The sequence below is a fragment of the Tetranychus urticae genome, chromosome 3 (genome assembly GCF_039701765.1).
Source record: "Tetranychus urticae isolate SD_2017Ah chromosome 3, NJAU_TeUrti_SD_1.0, whole genome shotgun sequence".
Lineage (NCBI taxonomy): Eukaryota > Metazoa > Arthropoda > Arachnida > Trombidiformes > Tetranychidae > Tetranychus > Tetranychus urticae.
Window position 1 is genome coordinate 4,028,331 of NC_142960.1, and position 21,559 is coordinate 4,049,889.

At 34.0% G+C, this 21,559-nt stretch overlaps 1 protein-coding gene across 3 annotated transcripts in view; it reads right to left on the reverse strand.

Moving 5' to 3' along the window:
* Positions 1-546: 546 nt before the first annotated feature.
* The window catches only part of pros (homeobox protein prospero), a 39,786-nt gene continuing 18,773 nt past the window's right edge, over positions 547-21,559 (reverse strand). For 2 of the 3 annotated variants that reach the window (XM_015939501.3, XM_025162653.2), the window contains 5 exons: positions 16,930-17,506; positions 12,317-16,700; positions 10,952-11,101; positions 3,432-3,576; positions 547-2,186 (listed from right to left, as the gene is read on the reverse strand). In XM_015939501.3, the coding sequence (XP_015794987.2) occupies positions 2,007-2,186; positions 3,432-3,576; positions 10,952-11,101; positions 12,317-16,700; positions 16,930-17,473 (5,403 nt within the window). In that variant the 5' untranslated portion in view covers positions 17,474-17,506 and the 3' untranslated portion in view covers positions 547-2,006. Of the gene's footprint in view, positions 2,187-3,431; positions 3,577-10,951; positions 11,102-12,316; positions 16,701-16,929; positions 17,507-18,755; positions 19,606-21,559 lie in introns of those variants that run through there. The other variant, XM_015939503.3, reaches the window with a different exon arrangement.

Here is a 21,559-nt window from a genome sequence, read left to right on the forward strand (position 1 = left end):
TTTGAATATTTTGTACACAATGTCGAAGTATGGTTTTGAACATGCAATTTTCTAGAAAATTTTGTTGAGAAACGATTGATCGAGAGAAGCAAAAGCGTTCATTCTTCCGTGTGATATTGTTTTCCCTGAATTAAACTCGCGATTTTAATAAAGAAATTGGCAGACATTTAATTGTTCTCATATGATAACTTGTTTTAATTGTTATTAATAGAATAATAATTATAATAATAATCTTGAAAAGATGAAAAGAGATAAAGGTTGAATCCAAGAATGACTTAGAATGCAGTTTTCCGGGTCAGAATGTTTTGGTATGTTTGCTGGTGTTTTTGCTTAGCAAAGGGAATGATTGACAAAAGAATCAGTGAAGATGATGATGATGATGATGATGATGTTGTGAAGAGAGGAAAGAAGAAAGGTGACTGAAGAAAAGATCGAAAGCGATTTGATATAATTTTTCAGTTTTACATGTGAATATTGTGTGTTATTTGTATCATAATTGAGATAATGTGTGTTGATACTCATGTTCAAAAAACAAACAAAAATTCCTTCAATTTCATAAACATAATAATAATATAATAGCAATAATAATAATAATCATAATAATATCAATAATATCAGTAATAATAATAATAATAATATATTTATATGTATATCGGTCAATTATTTAGTTTCTGATTTTTTTTGTAGTTTCTTGTTATCGTCTTTATCAGATTTTAACTCAGGCCCGGTGGAATGATATAAATTTTTTCATATTCACAAGAAGTAAATTTGGGTGAATCAACTTGATTAAGTGATTTGTTGTCAAGGGAAATGATTGGATGTGATTGAGACAGGTGTTGATTGAAAGTGCACATTAACGGGTTAAACCAGTTGGTCAAAGACAAACTCAGATTCATGTTAAGGAATGGGAATAAGAAGGTGATGCTTGGAAGTCCTCCTCAAACTTCCGTTCAACGAATTAATTAATACAATAACCGAAAGTTAAGACAATTTACAATTTAACTTTGGTTCCATTTGTGAAGTAGATAAGTTCATTTGTTTGAGAGTTCATTAGAGATTAAGAGAAGTGAGAGACATTTACGGAGTGAGGAATGCAGGAGTTCGAATCAGGACAAAGTTCTGATTGTTCAACAGTAAACTTGTTTGCTTCAATTGCATTGCTTTACAGATAATTAATTTTTATAGCAATCGATTGGTAAACAACGAACTCCTTTGGTGACAATTGAGGAGGGATAAGAATCCCGAAAGATGAAGATTAAGAATCGTCCGAATCAAGTCATCAACCATTTCAACAATTTTGGACTAAATTTGGAACCAAATAACAATTTGATTTCAACAATTTTTCAGGTAAAATAATTTACAACAACTTAACAATACAAGGTTAGTCAAAAGGTGTGCAAAATACATTTCCTTCATCTTAGTCATTTGAAATAAGGATTTGCTTTGCAAGAAATCGTCTTTTCGAAAAAGTGAAATTTCGAAGAAAACTTTTCCTTTCATTTCGATGGTACATTTCAACACTTTCACTGCAATCAACATTAGCGTCTTTAAGAGCTTGATGATGCTTTTCAAAAGTGAACAAAACTATTGCGTTTGAGAGCAAAATCTTTGATTCTGTGCTGTTTCGTTGCACATTTTGGGAAATCCTTTAAGAATTGATTGCGATAAATGATTCTAAAATGACTGAAGAAGGAAATGTTTGAACTTTAGACACCTTTTGAGTTACCTGGCATTTGGAAAACAAAAACACATTTTGTTTGAGATTGATTTTAAATTACTGTTAACAGAGGTCAAACAAAAAAAGAGGGGAAATAAAGATTTAAATAAATTGCTCCATTTTGAGTTTTGTCATTTCATTGAGATTTTTACGTCTAACAAAAGGAATTATTAAATTAAATTAAATGTTGAAATGGATTGATGAACTTTTGTTCGTTATATTTGTTCTGTTCATGTTTCCATGAGTGTTTACGATCGTCGATTCCATCTTCTTCTAACGGGCACATTCCTCATTCCAGTCTCTCTAAAAAATTAGGTGATTTAAAGTATTCAGGAACAGAATCATCAAGACGTGAGATTATCTTGTAAATTGCTTTCTTCCAAGATTGCTCAGTATCTTTGCCAGCCAGGATTGACTTGAAAAACTCTTTCAATGTTTGCTCAACAACAAAACAAAACCTTTCTGGAACCTGAATTCAGAAGAAAAAAAGAAAAGTAAAAATTTAGTTTTCAATATTTCGAGTTGAAACAAATGTGCAAAACTCAAGAAAGTCAATTAAGCTTAAAAAGCCAATAATCATTAGCGGTTAATGAAAGTGAATCAATGAATTTTTCGTTTCTCCTTCTTTGACAATTACTTGATCATTCTATCTGGACTTTGCGGTCTGACGAGTAAAGCCATCAATCCTTGACCAGTGTCAAAGAAGGTGATTGTAAATCGAGATTCTGTCCACTCTTGGACTTGATATTCAGTTCAACATGGGAATTAAGTGTATTAACAGGGAAGGCAATAAAAGAAGGAATAATATATAAGATGAATTGCGATAAAAAAGGCTAAACATTATTATCATAGAGAGCGACTAATAATCAAGAAGGTAAATGATGATGATTATGATGACAATTACTTTACGTGCTGAAGTTCTGGACAACTGATTTTCTCTCTTTCTTTCTGCTACATTCCAGCTTTTCTTTCACTAATAATCTGAATAGTTAAGTTGAATGCTTAATAGTGATTATTTCTGGTTTCACTCTTTTCTCTCTCTCTCACCATTTTCCCTCATTTGGACCCAACATTTTGTCAGATAAATTATGAGCCAAACAGACAGATTCCTAGGAATGCTTATTTGTTATTTTTATTATCATGATAATAAATATAATAAACTACTTTTTTCCTCTTCTAGTTAACTTTTTTTTCGTTTTCTTTCATCTGTAAACTCAGAATTGACTGGATAATCAATAAAAAAGTTGCTCTTTGGTTATAAATATCTTGGACTGCATGGGACAGTTTCAGAGTGTACCTGGAATACACAGTTGGTTAGCCAGGATGAACCATGAAAAAGGAAGATAACAGAAGGAAAAGAAATTAAAGAGAAAAGTTCATTTGCGAAAAGTTTACTCAGTTTACCGAGTTGGTCAAGAAAAGTGAAACTTTATATGAATCAAGATGATAATGATGATGGAAGAGAGGGAGGAGAAAAGAGATATATTGTTGAATCGGAAAATATCAGGAATATTGAACAATTGCAGAACTTCGTGAGGTGATTAATTTCGAGTTTGTTTTTCTTTTTTTACTATTTACTGTTTTGTAAATCACACACAATTAATTGGCTCAAAGTTTAACCAACAAAAAGCACAAAGTCTCGTCCATTTGATATTCATACCTTTAGCTTGAATGACTTTTGAGTTTGCAATGTTACTTGATTTATGATACTTACATCAAGATGATTACTGCGATTGTAATGCATGTTAAGAACCCGAAGAAGCTCAGACTCTTTATGAATATGAATTTCATCGGCACTTTTGATTCCTTCGCTAATTGCTTGTCTTGCATATTTTTCCATTTGAATATAATAAAATTCTCTGTTGATTTTTTAAACAAAAAGATGATGATGATGATGGCCAAGGGAAGAGAATCGAGTAAATACAGAGTTTAACCCATTATCATTGTCATCAGGAAGACAGTTGAAGAACGTGCCATTTCAATGTCCATGGATCCGTGAAGAAGGTAATGATACATTAAAGAATGAAAAAGAAGAAGAAGAAGAAAGATGAAGGAGGAGGAGAAGAGAGTGGATTGAGGTTTGTCAGGTAAGAGAGGGAAGAGAGAGAAAGATATAGGTAAGAAGAAGAGATGAAAAATTATCAATTAGTTAAATGAAATGGTATTTTATTTATGGTATAAAATAAAAATGAGCTTCTAGATAATGGTCATTCAGTTTATCATCATTTGACAAAAAAAAACTTAAGTGAACCTGGAGTGATTCAGGTAACCGTATCAACATAATAGCCTCTGTCTGAGTGCAAATCAATGGGCAACATTTGTCAACATTCAACTTTAAATGGAGCTCGAGTTTAAGTTAATGAGCTTCCAACAAATTATGCTTTTTTTTGTTTTTTTTCTGGTTAAATGGAATGATCAAGGAAAATTCAGTGCATTCATTTACAAAAGAAGCAAAACTGGAAACAGATAAGTTCCATTGTCTGAAGAGAGTGGTAAAAAGAGCAAAATCATTTTCCCCTTTTTTCTCTTCCTCTCTCTCATTGCTAACCATTTTGTACTCAACAATGAGCAAACAATTAAGGTGAGATAACATATCATTTGAATCTTGGTTTTTTGGGTTAGATAGGGAATGGAGTGAACATTAAAATTGATACATTTACAGGTAACTGTAAATTGATACAAGTTTTTCATGATGAGTTTTAATGGTGATTACAGTTAACGCTTTTTGTTTCTGATTAACTTTTGCCTCTTTTGCTTGTCTTTACTTTTGAAGGTAAATTAACAGCCAAATGATGATTCGTTTGTAATAACAATTTGTAACCAAATGAATAAGGAATAGACAAGTAACGTGTAAACATGAAATGGTTTTTAGTTTCATCAAATGTTAGACCAGGTAATAAGGTTGATGATCATTAACACAGGTAAAACAAAAAGGAGGATGACATTGGCAACCCAAAAATGATGTATATTTATATGTACATCATTATTATATTCATTAAACAATTTCTTTTTCTTTTTTACAGGTAAGTTAACTCATCCGAATAGAAAGTGATATCTACCTTTTTGTTTCTTCTTTCTTTCCACCATTTCCCAACAACATATTTACCATGCATCTGTATTAACAAAGATTTATGGGACACTCTGTTTAAACACAAAAACATATCTTTATTGTTATTATTGTTACTATTAAAACAATATACTGCTAATATTGCAAAGTAAGATAAGTAATAATAATAAATTAGTTTTTGTTTTTACCAGTAAATAGTTAATTCAAAAACAAAATGATGAAGTTTGTTTCTTTGGTTCATTAAGAGCATTTATTATTATCAAGGGTTACAAATAAAAAGTAACCCAGGTAATATATTTATTGGTTACGGTTATAATACATGTTTAACCTAGGGTTAAGATGTGAGGTGAGCGTATGGGCGGTGGTCATTAGCAATGAAATTTCAAGTAACCTTTTCACAAGCTTTTATAATGGCAACTTACTCAAGCTACTGATTTACCTGAAATGGGTGTTGGTTCAACAGTTTTATTTATTAGGATCAAATCAACTTTAATCTTGTAAAGTCTGAGGCTCAAGCTGGAAAACCTTAACTCGAGGTTAAAGGGTCTTCTTATTATTGGACAAACAGGGGATCATATAAAAGTATTGACTGAATAGTTTGATTCACAATTTTCAGTCAAGAGATTGAACTCGTTATGATTCAACATAATCTAACCCATCTTATCCTAACCTAACCAAACCTAACCTAAGAAGTTTAAAGTATATTACAAATTAGCCTTTACCAAGACTCGAACGCTTGACCAAGAATCTTAATCATAATCAATTTTGATTCAATGCTTAAACCTTCTCGGCTATTGAATGGTTAATTATATTAAGTGTTCAATAACTTTTTAAGTAAACTGAGCCATTCTTTTCTCGTATAATTATGTAAATTGTTTTAATCTAATTAATCCAATTAAGTGAAGGTTGAATATATTTGGTGAGAAGCCATTTATATTGGATGAAATTATCTCAGACTAATTTCTGCAAAGCAAAGCAAAGCAAAGAAAGCAATGAAAAGCAAAGGTTGAATAGGGTAAAGAGATGGAGTTATTTTAATAATTTTGTAAAACATGTAAGATGAATAAGTTAGTAATGAGGAAAAAAAGAGGTTAAATAATGATGATGATAATTCATTAGAAATGAGTTGAAGGTGTGTTAATGGAAGATGATATTAATCATGAACAGGGAAACTACAGCAAGAGAAAGAAAAGGATGATGAATTGGATGCGGATGATAATGATGGTGATGATTTGTTTTGGCCAAGAAGAAGATGAAGTTGAAAAAAAAGTCTTTCACTTATCTTAATGTCACCATGAAAAATATTTTGACATTTTGTGCAACTTTTTTTTTGCTATTCACAAGCCAAACCCAAATGATTTGCCTATTATTAAGGGTTTTATGTAATGATTTTTTATGTTGCCTTTTGGCTCAACTAATAATGGATAATAATACAACTGGAAATACCTTGCAAGTATCAATATTTAGAAGTTTTAATGCGTTTTTTTTCATCATGAGGATGAAGATGATGGTGAAAGCATCAGATTTTGTTCTTGTAGTAATAAATCATCAATGAATAGAGCAACATAAAAAGATGAATTTTCATTTAGGTTTGGTGTTATCCTAAGAATGGAAAAAATAAAAGTCTAAGGAAGGGAAGAAACCATTAATTGATGGTGATGATGAGGATGGTTACAATGAAGATGAGGATAAAGATGATTAGAGAAGAAGAAGAAGTGCAAAAAAACTGATGAAATAAAAAGCAGGGTTAATGAAATAGTTTGATGAAGAAGCCTGCACTTAATAGGAGAAGTTGAAGGCAAAAAAAGACTCAAAGAGAATGATTTTGGGATGAAAAGTCAAGACTCAGCCAAGTGACATTAGCGAAACAGAAGACAAACAGAAGAACAAAAAAAGGCTGAATTGGTTGGCGTTGAATGACGATGATGATGAGGATAAGTGAGACTTGAATCGTGACTAAACCAGAAAAGGATTATTGATTGAATCTTAATTCAAAAAGCATAATTGATAATGGATTATGAGCTATGCAAAAAAAGTCGAAAAAAAGTCGACAATGTTGATGCTTATTAACAGCCCTGAAGGGCTTTTATCCTTTCCTCGCTGTTGTTGTTTTATCTTCATCATCTATTTTTTATGTTGAATTTGCTATCTTTTTTCCTCTTTTAATTCACTAATTTACAAAGACAAGGAAGCAACAAGGATTGAGCTTTCATGAAACGAAAATGAAAGTTGCCTGAAATGCAAAAAACGGCTCATTTTCTTTATCTTCCTACTTTGAGATGAAAAATGTCAAAATATTAACTTTCCAGGAAAAAGGGAAAATCAATGTTGAAATGATAAATGGTGATAAGAATATAATGAAGCTGATGAGATGAAAAGCTAAGAATGTGAAATGTTTTGATTAACGGTAATTCAACTGTAAATTGATGGGCAAAAAATTAACTCAATTGTTGGTTAGTTATCGAGATGAGTCTTGAATAAGATACATAAATGTTTGCTAATCATGGAAAATGGAAAAAAGAATTTCTTTTTTTGCTATTCAGATTAAATGAGCAATGAAAACGGAAACAATTAAGGTTCAAATTGAATTGGTATGGCAATAAAGCATCTCAGGAGGAATCGTGAGAATTGGTGAAAGTTGGGAAAAAGTTTTCGGAATAAGAAGGTTTCTCTCTTTATCATTTGAAATGGGATTCGGAAATGATGATTACTTGAATAAATCTTGGAAAAAGGTTGAGGTTTTTAAGGTGATCAAATTGAAGTTATGTTTGTTTGCTGGAAAAGGAGATAAAAAATATTAATCTCAATTTAGCTCAAGATGAAATTGTAATGATAGACAATAATGATTCAATTGTTTGATTGGTGAAACAAGCTGAGTAGAGTGTAAAGGTGAAGATGAAGATGATAGATGGATGACAACTGTTAATAGTTGAGTGATCTTAACAGAGATAAACAGAATGATAAAGACACGGTTTAACAGGAGATTATGAGGAAGAAGACGAAGAAGAAGAAAAAGATGAAAGATGAAAGAATAATGATTATCATTGTAATTGTTTAAAATGGTTCATTATTGAGAAGCTTTTATTCACTGTCAACAATAAATGAAGCGATAAAATGAAGGATCAAGAAGATGATCCAAAAAGACGATTGTAAATGGCTATCATGATAAGAAGATGAAAAGAGATGAAGACTGTTATCTTGTTGTTAACAATGCATTCTGACCCTTGAAAGGTGAACATGAAAGTTTCACTAAAAGTTTCTTTTCGACTCGATTTACTTTCTCCTCTTCATCTTGATCAACAATGTTTTACTGTTTATCAAACAAGGTAAAAGGTAAATGATAAAGATGCAGAAAGTTGAATGACCATCAAGATTTGTTGGCTTAATCATTGCCAGATGTGAGTCTTTACGGTGATGATGATCATGAAGAGAAAGGTAAAGGTTGTTGAAAGTGCAATGAAAAGTGGCACGAGTCTTTATTTATCTTTCGTGTTTGGTGCCACTTTGAAAGTCAAAGATGATGATAAAGGTTGATGTGGATGAAAAGGTAAAGACTATGAAACGGATGTAAATGGCCACAAAATGGTTGTTGATATCATTTTCGTAGCATCCCTTGAAATGGTGAATTGAGAAAAGAAAAGATCATTTGTATTCATCTTTTTCTTCTTCTACCATTCACATGAGTTTGTTTTCTCGTCTCTTTCAACCAGGTAAAGTAAACAACATCCGGAGCGATTGTCTTCTTACTTTCTCTTTCTCCTCATCATTTGGGTTACCTCTTTCTCTGCCTACTTTTCACAATGGAAACTGATGAATCCTGATTCTGTCTTTCAATACCATTTACAATGAACAAAAATCTTGTTAAACGATGTAATTTGAAAGGATGAACAGGGAGGAGCATCCTTCAGTCTCTTTCTTTACCTCTTCCGTCATTCAAAAAAGTCCTCTTTTTTGTGACAAAAGAGAAGGAAGAAGGTAGAGAGAGAGAAGAGAGAGAGAAGGTAAAAATAGGATGAAGATGAAAAGAAGAGACATTTTTCAATTTTAAAGTAGCATAAAAGGCTTGTGATTCTTTATGAAACTTCATCTCAAGCTTAACTCTTCCTGTTTCTACTCTTTTTTTTATTTTGTATTTTTTTCTCTCTTCTCTTTTTTCTGTATTCCTAGAAAATAGATAATTTATGAATAAAGAGTAAAACTGAAAAGAAATATGATGATCATCATGGAAAGAAGAAGAAGAAGAAGGCGAGAGAAAGAATTGTAATGATAAGTATAAATGTAAAGAATTGTACACTTTTTTGTTGATTGTTATCTTTCCATGCGTGACAACCTCATCAGGGGAGATTCAGTGATGGAAGATTAGTGGTGAAAGAATATGTGGAAATTTTCATTCTCGTGAAAAGTTCCTTTTTACCTGAGCAACTGTCTTTTCTTTGTTTTCCCGTTTGCAGTTGAAAAAACATTGAGAGTAAAGATTTTTTGCTTTTGAAAAAAAAGTTAAATTATAAACAACAACAATAACCAACGATAATAATGGTAAATGTAATAATAATATCATAATGATGATGATAATCGTAATAAGGTGGAGAAATGATGGAAAGGAGGAGAAAGAAGAAGAAGAAGATTCAACTGAGTCAAGGATGAAGATGATGATGATAATGGAAGGGTGACAAAAAAGGAGGAGAAAAACTGAAATGAAGAATTTTCTTTTCATCTTTTTTTCTCTGTTCCTTCAACGATTCAAGGTGATACTGTTATCATGCTCAAGACATGCCTTTTAGGTGCAAAGGAAGGATGCTTTTTGGAGGAGCATCTCAGTTTCAACTTAGCATCTTCATGAGTAAAGTAAGAGGATAAGAAAGGGAAGAGGAGGGATGAGGAAAGGCAAAAAGAGGTTGGACAAGTTTATGATAAACTGGAAAATATCTGTTTCTTTGAAAAATGAACACAAGAAAGTTTATCATAAATATTTCTCTTTAGCTATTCAGAACTTTGCCATCTTCTTTGTCTTCTTTTCTTTCCTCTTTCCCTTCTTCTCAACCAATCGGAAAGTTTCTTTTTCTCCTATTTTTCCTTCTTCTCATCTTATCATGAGGCTGAGCATCACTGAACATGAAAAGAAACTCAAGATAAACACTCCCCTTGAAAATAGGACAACATCTTTAGCTTTTCTTTCTTTTCCTTCCTTCGTTCCTATAATTCAAGTTTCAAGGTAAGAGATGAATGTGTTCAATAGATTTTTTGGAGAAACAAAAATTTCGATTGAAAATTGTTGGCTCAATATCAATCAGTCTCTCGGGTAACTCAGGTAAAGTGAAACTATTTTTCAATCTTTAAACTTGATTATTGTTTGGTCGAGTTTAGAAAAGATGAAGTTAATCGGAAAATTAACTTTTGGTGAACAACAAATGTCGCTGAAAAGATGAATGTAACTATAGAGATGAGCAAATTATTTTCCATTCAATTGGTTCATCATAATTAACCTTTGGATTATCATTTGAATTGCAATGAGAAAAGTAAATGTTTGCCCGAAATCAAAGTGACAACTTTTGTGATTTGCTAAGACTGAATCATTAACAACCGGAAAATGTTTCAAAGGTTTCAGGTTGAAAACTCTGGAGAGGGAAGGAAAGGTCTTCAAGATTATCTTTGTTTCATTAAATGTTCAATAATCGGATGAGATTAGGAATTGAATCTTAGAAGCACTTTGTTGGTGTCAAATGATGGTTTCTGTGATCAACCTTTTTCCACTTTACCTTTAATGTTGAACCCAAAACTTATGGCTATCATTTTACAATGAAACATCGCAATTGGCAATTGAATCAATTACCTTTTGATTAGATTCAATTAGATCAAATCACATGCGCTCACCATTAGTTTTACATAAATTAATGTAATTTGATTCATGATGAAAAATAATGGGAAAAAATGATTGAAAATGTTAACAATGAGAATAAATGGAAAAAAAGTAATGCAATTTAACCAGAAATCTAATTGTATTAATGAGTGGGTGACTTCAAATGCCTTTTTCAAATTGCAATTTATAAATTTAGATTTGTTGAAATTAAGATGAAAATGTTTCGAAATTTTCATTCGAAGTTGAATGTTGATTGAAAAGTTTTTTTGCTCATGATGATAAACTTTTTTATTGAAAAATAGATCTTTACCTGAAATTGGAAAACCATTTAACCAATTGAGCAGTATTGTTCTTGTTGAATTTGATGTCAGGGAAAAATGTTTTCAGGACATTTGAGCTTGGATAACGGACATAGAAGAACATTAGTTTAGCCTTTCTCAGATGCATTGGAGTGAGAGTCCTGAGGAAGATGAAGAAGAAGAAGAAGATAATTAACAATTGTTAAATGATCATGTTAATGGGAAGAGGTAATAATGTGCAAAAAAGTAAATAAAAACAAGTTGGGAAGTTTAAAGGGAAGGAGAAGATTGTTCCGGTGAAACGATTAGATTTGGGATTAAATAGTCAATGCAACCTTAGCAATTGTAATTCCCAGTGTTGAGCAAATTTAATTTGCCGTTTAAGTTGAGAATTAAAGAAATGATTGGAATGGAAAGCAACAGAGAAAAGAGAATGAAAGAAGAGACGAAAAAACAGAAGAAAATAAAAGTCGAAAAAATAGGCTTCAAGTTGGGTGATGATGGGGATTGAGGAGGAAGAAGGTGATGATCATGTTTTTTTTTGTGTCTTGAGCTAAGGTTTTGCTTTTTAGTTTGAAATTGAAATTAAATGAAATAAATTAAGATTGTGGGTGCAAGAAAAGGGCATTGATTGATGGTAAATGAGTGATTCTGTTTGATCATCATAATCTTGCGTTTCCTTCCTTCAGTGGTTATTTAATTTTCTTGTCAATCTGCATCAACTGTAAATGCTGAGAAATAGTTTAACTTATTTTGTGTTGTTGCTTTACTGGTTTGCATTTTCATTTAGTCAACTTAACCACAACCTAATGCAATTGTAAAACTCATTTAAATGTTCAATATTTGGAAAGAAACCTTAGAATCAATTGGCTTCTTATTGGTATCAAAGTTGGTAAACTATTGGAATCAATCCTTAAATGAAATTGCATGATTGCATGGTGACTATTACTGGATCAAGAAGAGAATGAAGAGAATGATGAAAAAAGAGGAAAAGAGGTTTTTTTTCTGTATTCTGCTTGTTCTGTCATTTGGTTTGGGTAAATAGTAAAGGATTTAAAATGAAGGAAAAGTGGTTAAAATTGATGATTTAAGATAGACTTGGAAACTTTCAATAATGTCAATTTCAATCACAAGATAAACAAAACCTCCCATGAAATTGAATTTTGTTATCAAAGCTATTTAGGATATAATATGCCAATCAATTTGTAACTAAAGGTTTAATAATGATTGAACTTTTTTTCCTCTTTTTTTCTCTAATTCTATTTTCTCTGAATTTTTGTTGTTGTTGAAAAGGTTCAATGTTATTGATATGAGTTGGTTAGTCTGGATTTGTTGTGTTGTTAGTGGGATGATAAAAGTGATAAAAGTGAAATTACGTTTGAAGAGGAATTGAATTGCCGCAAAAGGAAAGTAAAGGTGTTGATGTGTCATAACCAGTTGAATCATTGAGAGATTCTGATCCATCAGCGCCATTCTCAGATCTTGTGCCGCCAAATTGACTAAGAGACTCGGGTGATGCTGTGTCACCACCGCCAGCGGCACGATTGGCTTGGGCTATCATTGCAAGGTGATTTGCTGCCAGAGCATTTTGAATGGCTGCTGCTGTGGCTGCTTGATGATGATGATGTTGTGCAGCTGCGGCAGCCGCTGCGGCTGCAACTGCAGCGGCCTGTTGTTGTTGTGCTTGATGGTGATGGTGATGATGGTGACGATGGCGAGACTCTTCATCTCTCTGTTGCTGTTGATGGTGTTCATCTTGATCTTCGAGTTCATGTTCTTGTTGCTCAGTTAATTGCTGTGACTGTTGTTGTGATGCAGATTGAGGATCATTTTGAGTTTCAAGGATTGACTTGTTTTCCCTTTCTCTTTCCTTAACTTCACCTTCTGAGACTGAACCCTGTCCGCCTGATGCTGCCGCTGCTGCAGCCGCAGCTTGGCATAAAAGAGACTCACGAAGGAACCTTGCGTGATCAGAGAAAGGAAAAGCCGGGCCACCGAATAGTTCGGCTGAATGAAGACCCGGGGTTGGGATTGCCACTGAAGTTGGAAGTGAAACTGGTACCAAAGGGGGAGGAGGGGCAGTTGGAGGCCCAATGGGAGGACCAGTGTGAGGAGATAAACCAAAATTAAGAGCAGGAGGAGGAGAGGCAAGGTCACCTCGGGCTATCAAATTTGCTAAAAGAGGTTCTTGATTAAGAATACGACTAACTGTTCTTGGTGTTATCCTTGAATCGGTAACCTTATTTCGTTTCCTTTTCGGTGTTACCACAAGGGACATTGCTTCGGTTTGTTCACTTGCTAAATCACTCAAGTCACCAAGAACTGAAGAACGATGTTCAGAGTCAATTGGTGAACCTTCCCTTGCACTACAATTTTGATTATCACGTCCTCCTAAAAAGCTAAGAGATCCTGTTGGAGTTGAGACGGGCGTTGATTGATCCCGACCAGGGTTGTTGCTTGAACCAGCAGCCAATGCATTATCATTTGGTCCAACAATATCAGATCCTGATGACCGTTGTAATGATTGGAGTTGCTGTTGTGCCATTTGTGCTTGATGTTGCTGTGCCTGTTGTGCTTGTTGCTGTTGATGATGTGCTTGTTGTTGTTGCTGGAAAACTGAGGCAAAAGAGTTCAAATGCTGAGCTATCGAGGCTGCATGCAATAGATTTGGTGGAGTTTGAGATGCGGCTGCTGCTGCGGCGGCGGCAGCGGCTCCAGGTAAACTCGATGGAAAGTTAGGGAACAAAAAATTTGGTTTAAATCCAGGTGGGAAGGCAAATGGAGATGGACCAGGAGGTTTGGGTACTGGTGCACTCTCGGTTGGTAGAGTAAAAGATGAAGGTGAACTTGAGCTGACTCGACGATGATGGTGACTATGATGATGGTGAGCATGTTGATGGTGTCCATTGACGGGACTTTTATTTGAACCACTGGTCATTTGATTAATTGATGTGTTTAACTGGCGATGTGAGGGATGGTGGGAAGAGTGGTGAGGATGATGGGATGATGACGGTGATCCTCTGGGCACGTTGTTTTTATGATGAGATGAATGCGATTGAGATTGTTGACTTGAAGATTCGGATTTACCATGACTTGTTCGAGGTGATTTTGATTCCAACATTTGAGATAAAAGAGTCAATTCTTTTGAGCTTTCAGGTGCTACTAAATCAGAACGTGATATCAGATCAGATTCTCGTTGAGGCAACATTAAACTGGCCTGTTGACTACTACTTCGAGCTGCGGCAGCGGCTGCTCGTCGCTGGCAAAAACGATCAATTACACTGTCAATTATAGTATTTAGACTTGGAATTAAATTTGCTTGCATTTCGGCCTTTAAAGTATCACTTAACCATTCAATGTCGGAATAGTGAATGGGTGGACTTGGGATTGCGCTAGATTGACCATTGGCTGGTAAAGTGGAAGAAACTGTCCGTCTGCTTGACTTGTTTGACTGCCGATGAGACTCTTGACTTTTGGACATTTTCTCTTGATAGACGAGTTTACGAGCTTCATTCAACAACTGACCTGGACCTTGGATCCCGAAACGATACGAACCGCCAAACTGTGAGCTTGGTGTTGCTCGAGGCTCGGAAAGGTCGTCTTCTTCATTCAACAAATCTTCATCCATTCCATCCTCTTCTTCCTCACAATCGACTGGAACTTGTTTACGGGTCGACTTTCGAGTTCGACTTGACATCAAGTTGAATGGTGAGTTTAGTTTACACGAAGATTTAGATGAATAAGAGGATAAATCTTTGGCTGAACCGGCCGATCGAACATTCGATGAAATCATTTTTGTATATTTAATCAATGGAGAAACATTGTCTTGATCAACAGTTGAACCTTTCATCTCATCTAAATCACTCTTGTCTTCACATTTAACTGATGATTTGAGAGATAAATCATTGATTTCAGTCATCATCTCAAAGTCACCAACATTGGATGATAATCCAATCGAATCATTAATCAGCTCATCTTCCTCCCCTTCATCATCAACAATCTCACCTAAAAGATCGTCATCGTCTTCATCATCATCATCTTCCAGTGAACCATTTGATTTACTTTGCTGTGGATGATACAACTTTCGCTTCTTACAACCATTGACTATGGTCGATGAAGATGAACTAGTTGAACCCACATGTTGAACCTCTTCAGGTTTACCTTGGTTGGTCAACTGACCCGACATTGTATTGCTTCGAGGTAACATGTTGGTCACTATATTTTCAACTCGAGCACGTTTAGCATCACTAGTTGTGGGTCCACTTGAGGTTACACTGGTTGAGGTTAAAGTTGATGTTGATGTTGTCAAAGTGTTTGATTGTTCAGAGTTGCTTGGTTCACTTGTTAATTGTAAAGGTAAATCATTTGATTCGTTGGAGTTGATCTCGGGTGTTGAAGACAATAGGGTTGAATCACTTTGTCCATCGCACTTGTCAGATGGTTTAACTTTAGATGAGTTTGGAGACGATTGTTGAGTCGACTTTTGAGTGGACAAATTATCAGATGATTGTTCAGTTTTTGTTTCATCAGTGTGACTCATATTGTACTCTTCAGTATCCAATTGATATCTGTCAACTTTACTGGAACCACGACCTGAGTTGTAATCATCTTCATCCGGTTCGTCTTCAGAGTCAACCGAGCAGGACGGCTCAACCACATCATCATCATCCAACTCGTCAACAAGATCATCTTCATTGTTACTGTTATCATCATCGTCAACTTGATCACCTCCCTTACCATTGTTAGTCGGGGAACCAGAAAGTGTCCTCCCTGAATCAGTCTCTTCATCAGTCTTTTCACCATTACTTGTCTCACAAGTTGATCCACTTTTATCACAATTAGCTCCATTGTTGGCACTCGAGTTGCTTTCTCCTCTGTGTTTACCCTTTGACAGGATAACGCGTAAAAGACGAGCGCTACTAGAACTAGAACTATTATTATTATTATTATTATTATTATTACCACTTTGTGTTTTCTCGTTTTGAAAAGATGTATCACTGTCGGCCAGTGAAGACGATGAAGATGATGAAGAGTGTCGTTGAGGTGAAACACTAGAATAGGTTGAACTTGTTGTTGCTGTTGTTACCGTTGGTGTGGTTGTAGGTGCACTTGTTGTGGCAACTGAAGTAGATAAATTATCGTTGTTGGTGTTTAAAGGTGTGGGTGATGTAACTGGAGATGTGGGTAATGATGAAGGTACTGAAGGTGTTGAAGGGAAGGTTGCTGAAGGGGAAATGGATTGTTGTTGCTGTTGTTTACCGTTTTCATCGTAATTAGACGAGTAAACAAATTGTTGAGATGAACGTCCATTATGGTACATACTGTTGAGACTCCCGAGATTGTTACTATTAATGCTATTGTTGTTGATGCTGCTGCTGCTACTGCTGCTGCCAACACCATGAACGCCGAATACGACGTTACTGTTTGAGATAAGACTGGCAACATTACCACCAATCAATTGATTATCTTCACTCTTTTTACAGCTAATATTGTTCTCTTTGTATTGTGTTAACATTTTATCGTTAAATTGAACACCGATAAGACCAGCAGAACCGCCCGAACCAGGTAATGATGATAGATTATTGGGTTGATTATTGGGGCAAATTGAAGACGATGAACGTGGTAGGGCGTAACTAGATGATGGTGACTTTGAGAAGTATGAGGAAGATGAGGAAGATGAAGATGATGTTGACTTGGCATTTCCAGTTGATTTGCAATTAACTAGATCATTTTGTAATGATGAGGATAAACGACTGTTGACTATCATTTGGTTAACCAGATGATGCAATTGAATTGTGATGAGAAAGGAAAACATTGAACAGATAAAATTAGTTTTGATGGGAACAAAAGAAGAAGATGAAGACGAAAAGAGAAGAGAGAAAAGGAAGAAACGGAAAAAAGAACAAAAGATTAAAGATTAATTGATTGTTAATGATTACAATTAGAGAAGGTAATTGTTCAAACAACCTTTTTTATATGAAAAGCTTACCTGAAGAGTGAAATGCTGATGATCGGGTCGAAGAAAAGTTGGTTATCGAAGCATACGAGTTTCGAGGTTCACCAGCATCTACACGTTGACGAGCTCGTTTCACTTTACCTGTTGAATTTGTGTTTGAGGTTCGATTGGAAGGTGACTCTGACTTGTGGTGATGATGATGCGAACCTGTTGACTGGTTGTACGGGTGATGATGGTGATGGTGATGGTGAAGACCTGCTGCTGCTGCAGCAGCCGCAGCAGCGGCAGCGGCTGCCGCTGAGGGAACTAGCAGGGAAGGATGAAGAAGAGCCAAATGGTTTGACTGGAAATGGTGGGAACTTGATGAGCTGTTTGGCCCATTGGGTGAAGGCGAAGGCTCTTGAAGTAATTCCATTGGTTTATTGACAAGTCCACCAGGTAAATGGTGATGGTGAGGGTGAAGATGAGGATGAGAAAGTGAACTTGAAGGTGAACTCGTTGAAGCAGGATGAAGAAATTGTTGAACTGAATGGTGACTATGGTGAACAGAATTATTCATCGTTAAAAACGGATTCATAAAACACTTTTATCTTTCACTTGACATGAATGTCTGCAAAGGAAAAGAAGAAGAAGCAAAAAAACATTAAAAAAATGTAAACTTTATCACAAATGGAAATGTTGAGAAATGAAAATAAATACAAGTTAAACTGAAAAGTTGAGGTCTACACGAGGTTGCATCTCGTGTTGAACTGGCACGCGTTTACTGGCTCAGTTGCAAGACACCTGAAGGAGCCTAGTTTAGCTCACTATCATCCATAATTTTCCTCTTCTCTTCTTCTCTTCTTCTTCGTCTTCCTCAAACTAAGAAACTTTAATGTTTCAAATAAACTTCCGCCGGAGAAACTCCCAAGGAAATACCATTTAAGGTGAATGTAAACCTTATTGATACAGCCAGAGATGAAGGTAAGGAGCAAGGTGAGATGTGAAAAAGACGCTTATCCGGCAAACATTTTGTTTCCTCTCTTTTTTTTTGTGCACCTCGTTTAGCTTTAAGCTTCCTCTTTCTTCATCTCTTTCCTTTTCTCTCTTTCTTCTTCTTCTTCTTTACGCAAGGATGAAGATAGACTCAAGAAAAGGCAGCAAAAAAGGAGGAGAAAGGAGAGAATCTGAATCGTCTCAGAAAAAACAACAACAACTGAAGGAACTCAATCAGGATAAATAAACATTCTGTATAGGTTGGTCAAGCTAAATGATATTCAATGAGTGAAACTTTTCTTCATGTTAACTCTTAAATGACCTTTGATTGTCCGCCAAGGTGAGCGTGAGATCACGATAATATCATATTCAAAATGAGATTGATTTTTATTCTCATTTTTGTTTCTCATTTGTCATTAGTATTTTTTATCCATTTTGCTCATTCGACGAAACCTTTTGTTTTCTGTTATGAACAACAGAATCTCACATCAAAGTTTAACTTAATATTCAATCAATAACATGATATTATGATCATGATATATTGAATCAAAGACAGTGTTGTTAAGAATGAGAAATTGATAATGGAAAAGAGTGAAACAGAACAAAAAGAGAAACTTAAGGAAAAAAATGAAATATCAATAACAAATTAATGATGTTTTTGTTGTGTGAGAAAATTTTCATGAATCGAAAGTTTCAATGATTCATTTTTTTATTCTTGTCGTCAATTTTCACGTTCAATTATTCAACAAGTTTAACCATTAATCCAAATTGATTCAATCAAAGTTGTTCATCATTTGTCATTGGAACATTTGCTTTCCAAATAAATGATTAACTTTGACTTTTGTCAACAAATGAAAAGGTAAATCAAATACAAAAAAACTTACATTAAAAGTGAAGGTAATCAAATTGGAGCACAAAATGATCATTGGTTGGACAATTGAAGGGAGAAAAAAGCTAATCGTTAAATCACTGATTAGCTTTGAATCTTAAATTATTTAAATTGAAACTTGAATCAAGATTGACTGTCGACTGTTGAATGAAAATACAATTTGCTCAAGTGAACCATTTGAATCAGATTAAAGTGATGAGCGATGATGATGATGAGAAAAGTGTAAAAAAACACAGAAAATTAGATTGAGTAAGGAATGAGAATGATTATCATGAGGGTGTTAATTAGATTAGATACAAAAAATACTGAGACTCAATTTCATTCCAATGATTCCAATATGAAACATGGAAAGGTAAATAGCGAAAGTAGAAACAAAAAGCAGATTCAATTAGACAGAGAAGAAAGGTTTTGAAGAGAGAAAAGTAAATTTTGTCTTTCGTTTCTTTTTTTGTTTCAATTTACATTTTCATTCCAATATTCAGAAAAGTTGATAAAAGTAATTCAGTTTTGGGGAAAAAGCGACCAATCTGATTATTGTTGTTGTTGTTCACCTTTTGATTAACTTTTCAATCTCACAAGTTTCAGTCTTAATCAAATTGTTATATTTAGCTGAATGATGTCAGCGATGATTAAGTTTTATTCAAAATCAATAAATGTTAAGATGATTAAAGCTGAATGCTGAGATCATCATCACCTTAAAAGGTAACATGAAAAAGGATCCAACAGAAGATAACTTTATTTTTGTTTTTACAATTGATGAACAATTCTTCTCACTCTTTCTTGTTTTACTATTTTGATGCATGATAATGAGCGGTTAGGATGATCAACATGAACCTCTTTCAATTGGAATGATAATCAATCCGTAAAATTATCTCATGTGTTCACCAGGTTAACAGCTCAATTTACAGCCTTTCTCATCCTCTTAATCATCTTTTATCGCCACTTTATTTCCTTATGAAACAAATATTTCGTCTTCATTTTTTCCTCTTTCATCAATTATACCTTTTTTGTTTCATGCTAACTCATGGTTAGCCAATCACTTAATCATAAATCAAGTCAATTCACAAATCACTCAAGGAATCACTTTCAATCTCGTAAACTTTCAGAAGATTAAACACAACATCCAAAATAATGGAATCGCAATTTATTGAAACTTTATTTTTTCGTCATTTTCCTTCAAAAGTCAATTCTAAAGTTTATCTAATTTTCCTCCTTTTCATTTGAAACATTATCACAAATAACATGATAATAATGAAAAGAAAATGATAATCATTATTAACATTTACTTTTCTTTTTACTCAACAAACATCATGCAATTTGATTGTCACCAATTGAATTGGAAAAAAAGCGTAAAGGAAAAAAAAGAGAAACTCAGTAAATAATGTTTCTCTTGTAGAAACAGTATTCTTATAATGACGATCATGGATGATGATGGAAGGTAAAAGATGATAAATTGAAGGACAAAAAAGCAATTGAATAACATCTCAATTTGGTTAGACAGTTGATTAAATAGGATGTAATATCGACTCCTATTTAGGATCTTACAAGACCTACCTGTGCAAGGGCGTGAGAGATGATGATGCAGTGGAAAAAAGGATGAGGATGATTGTGGTATCTCAACTTCTTGTCATGATTGGGAGAAAAGGTAGAGAGAGAAAGAGAGAGAGAAAAACAAATGTCACTCGACTATTGAAACTATAATTGTCTTGTGTCCGTAAAGGTCCAAAACTGTGGAAACTTATATGTTCCCAACATCGTTCCGGAATAATGGTTATAAGAGACACCCTGTGATCCTGTGAATTATGTTAACCTATCATCAGTCGACTTGTTAGCTTAGACTTTCCACTCTTTTCCCTCCTCCTTCACCTTTCATCATTCCTTTACCTGGACTTGACAAACTCTTTCAATTCCTTTGTTTACTGCCATTTCTCTGTATAAACATCTTTTCACTTTTCTATTTACAATTGTTGTATTTTTTTGCCATGTAAACCGGAACTTTGATGGTAACCAAAAAAATAAAATGTCAATGGAAACCTTGAAATAGTCAACTTTTCCTTGGACAATATTAGAGATAACTTTACATTTATCGAAGCGAAAACAAATGAAACTTTCATCCGAATCTCCATCAACTATTTTTTGTTGTTAATTTACTTTGGAAATTACCTTTTCTTGTTGAAAGGTAAACATGAAACATTATTTGCTTCCCAATTGCACCTTTCTTAATCAACCAACGCCAAATAAAGGATTTCAAGTTTATCTTGTTATTAGATAATGAGTCCTGAAATACTGAGATTCACCTCATTTCCACGAGCATTACAGGGGGAGTTTGTAGCATCTTTATCAACTCATCTTAACTGTGTTAACTTTTAACAAATTAAACTTGTTAAGACTCATTGAAATGTCGACTAATTAACGGAATGAAAGGAAAGCCATAAACAATGTCCTCTTTCAATTGGCTTTTATTAAGGATTCACTGAATGTTTCAAATTAATTGACTTCGGTTAGGTTTCAGTGAATCATTTTGTTGCCTTTTTTATTTCAAAATTCAATTAATTAATCAATTGAAAGAAGAGAGAGAATCCAAAATTCCTTACAGAATCTGGAAACTCCTCTTTTATCATTTTACCTGAAAAACTAAACAAAAATAAAAATAATTTTGAACCTCAAAGTCTAAAGTATCAAAACTGTACAAACAAAATGAATAAATCTGATTGAAATTTAATGTTGAAACTTTTTTTCTTTTTATTGTCTCCTTCGACAAATGAAGACTTTTAACCCATTTAAGGGTTTATTGCAGTA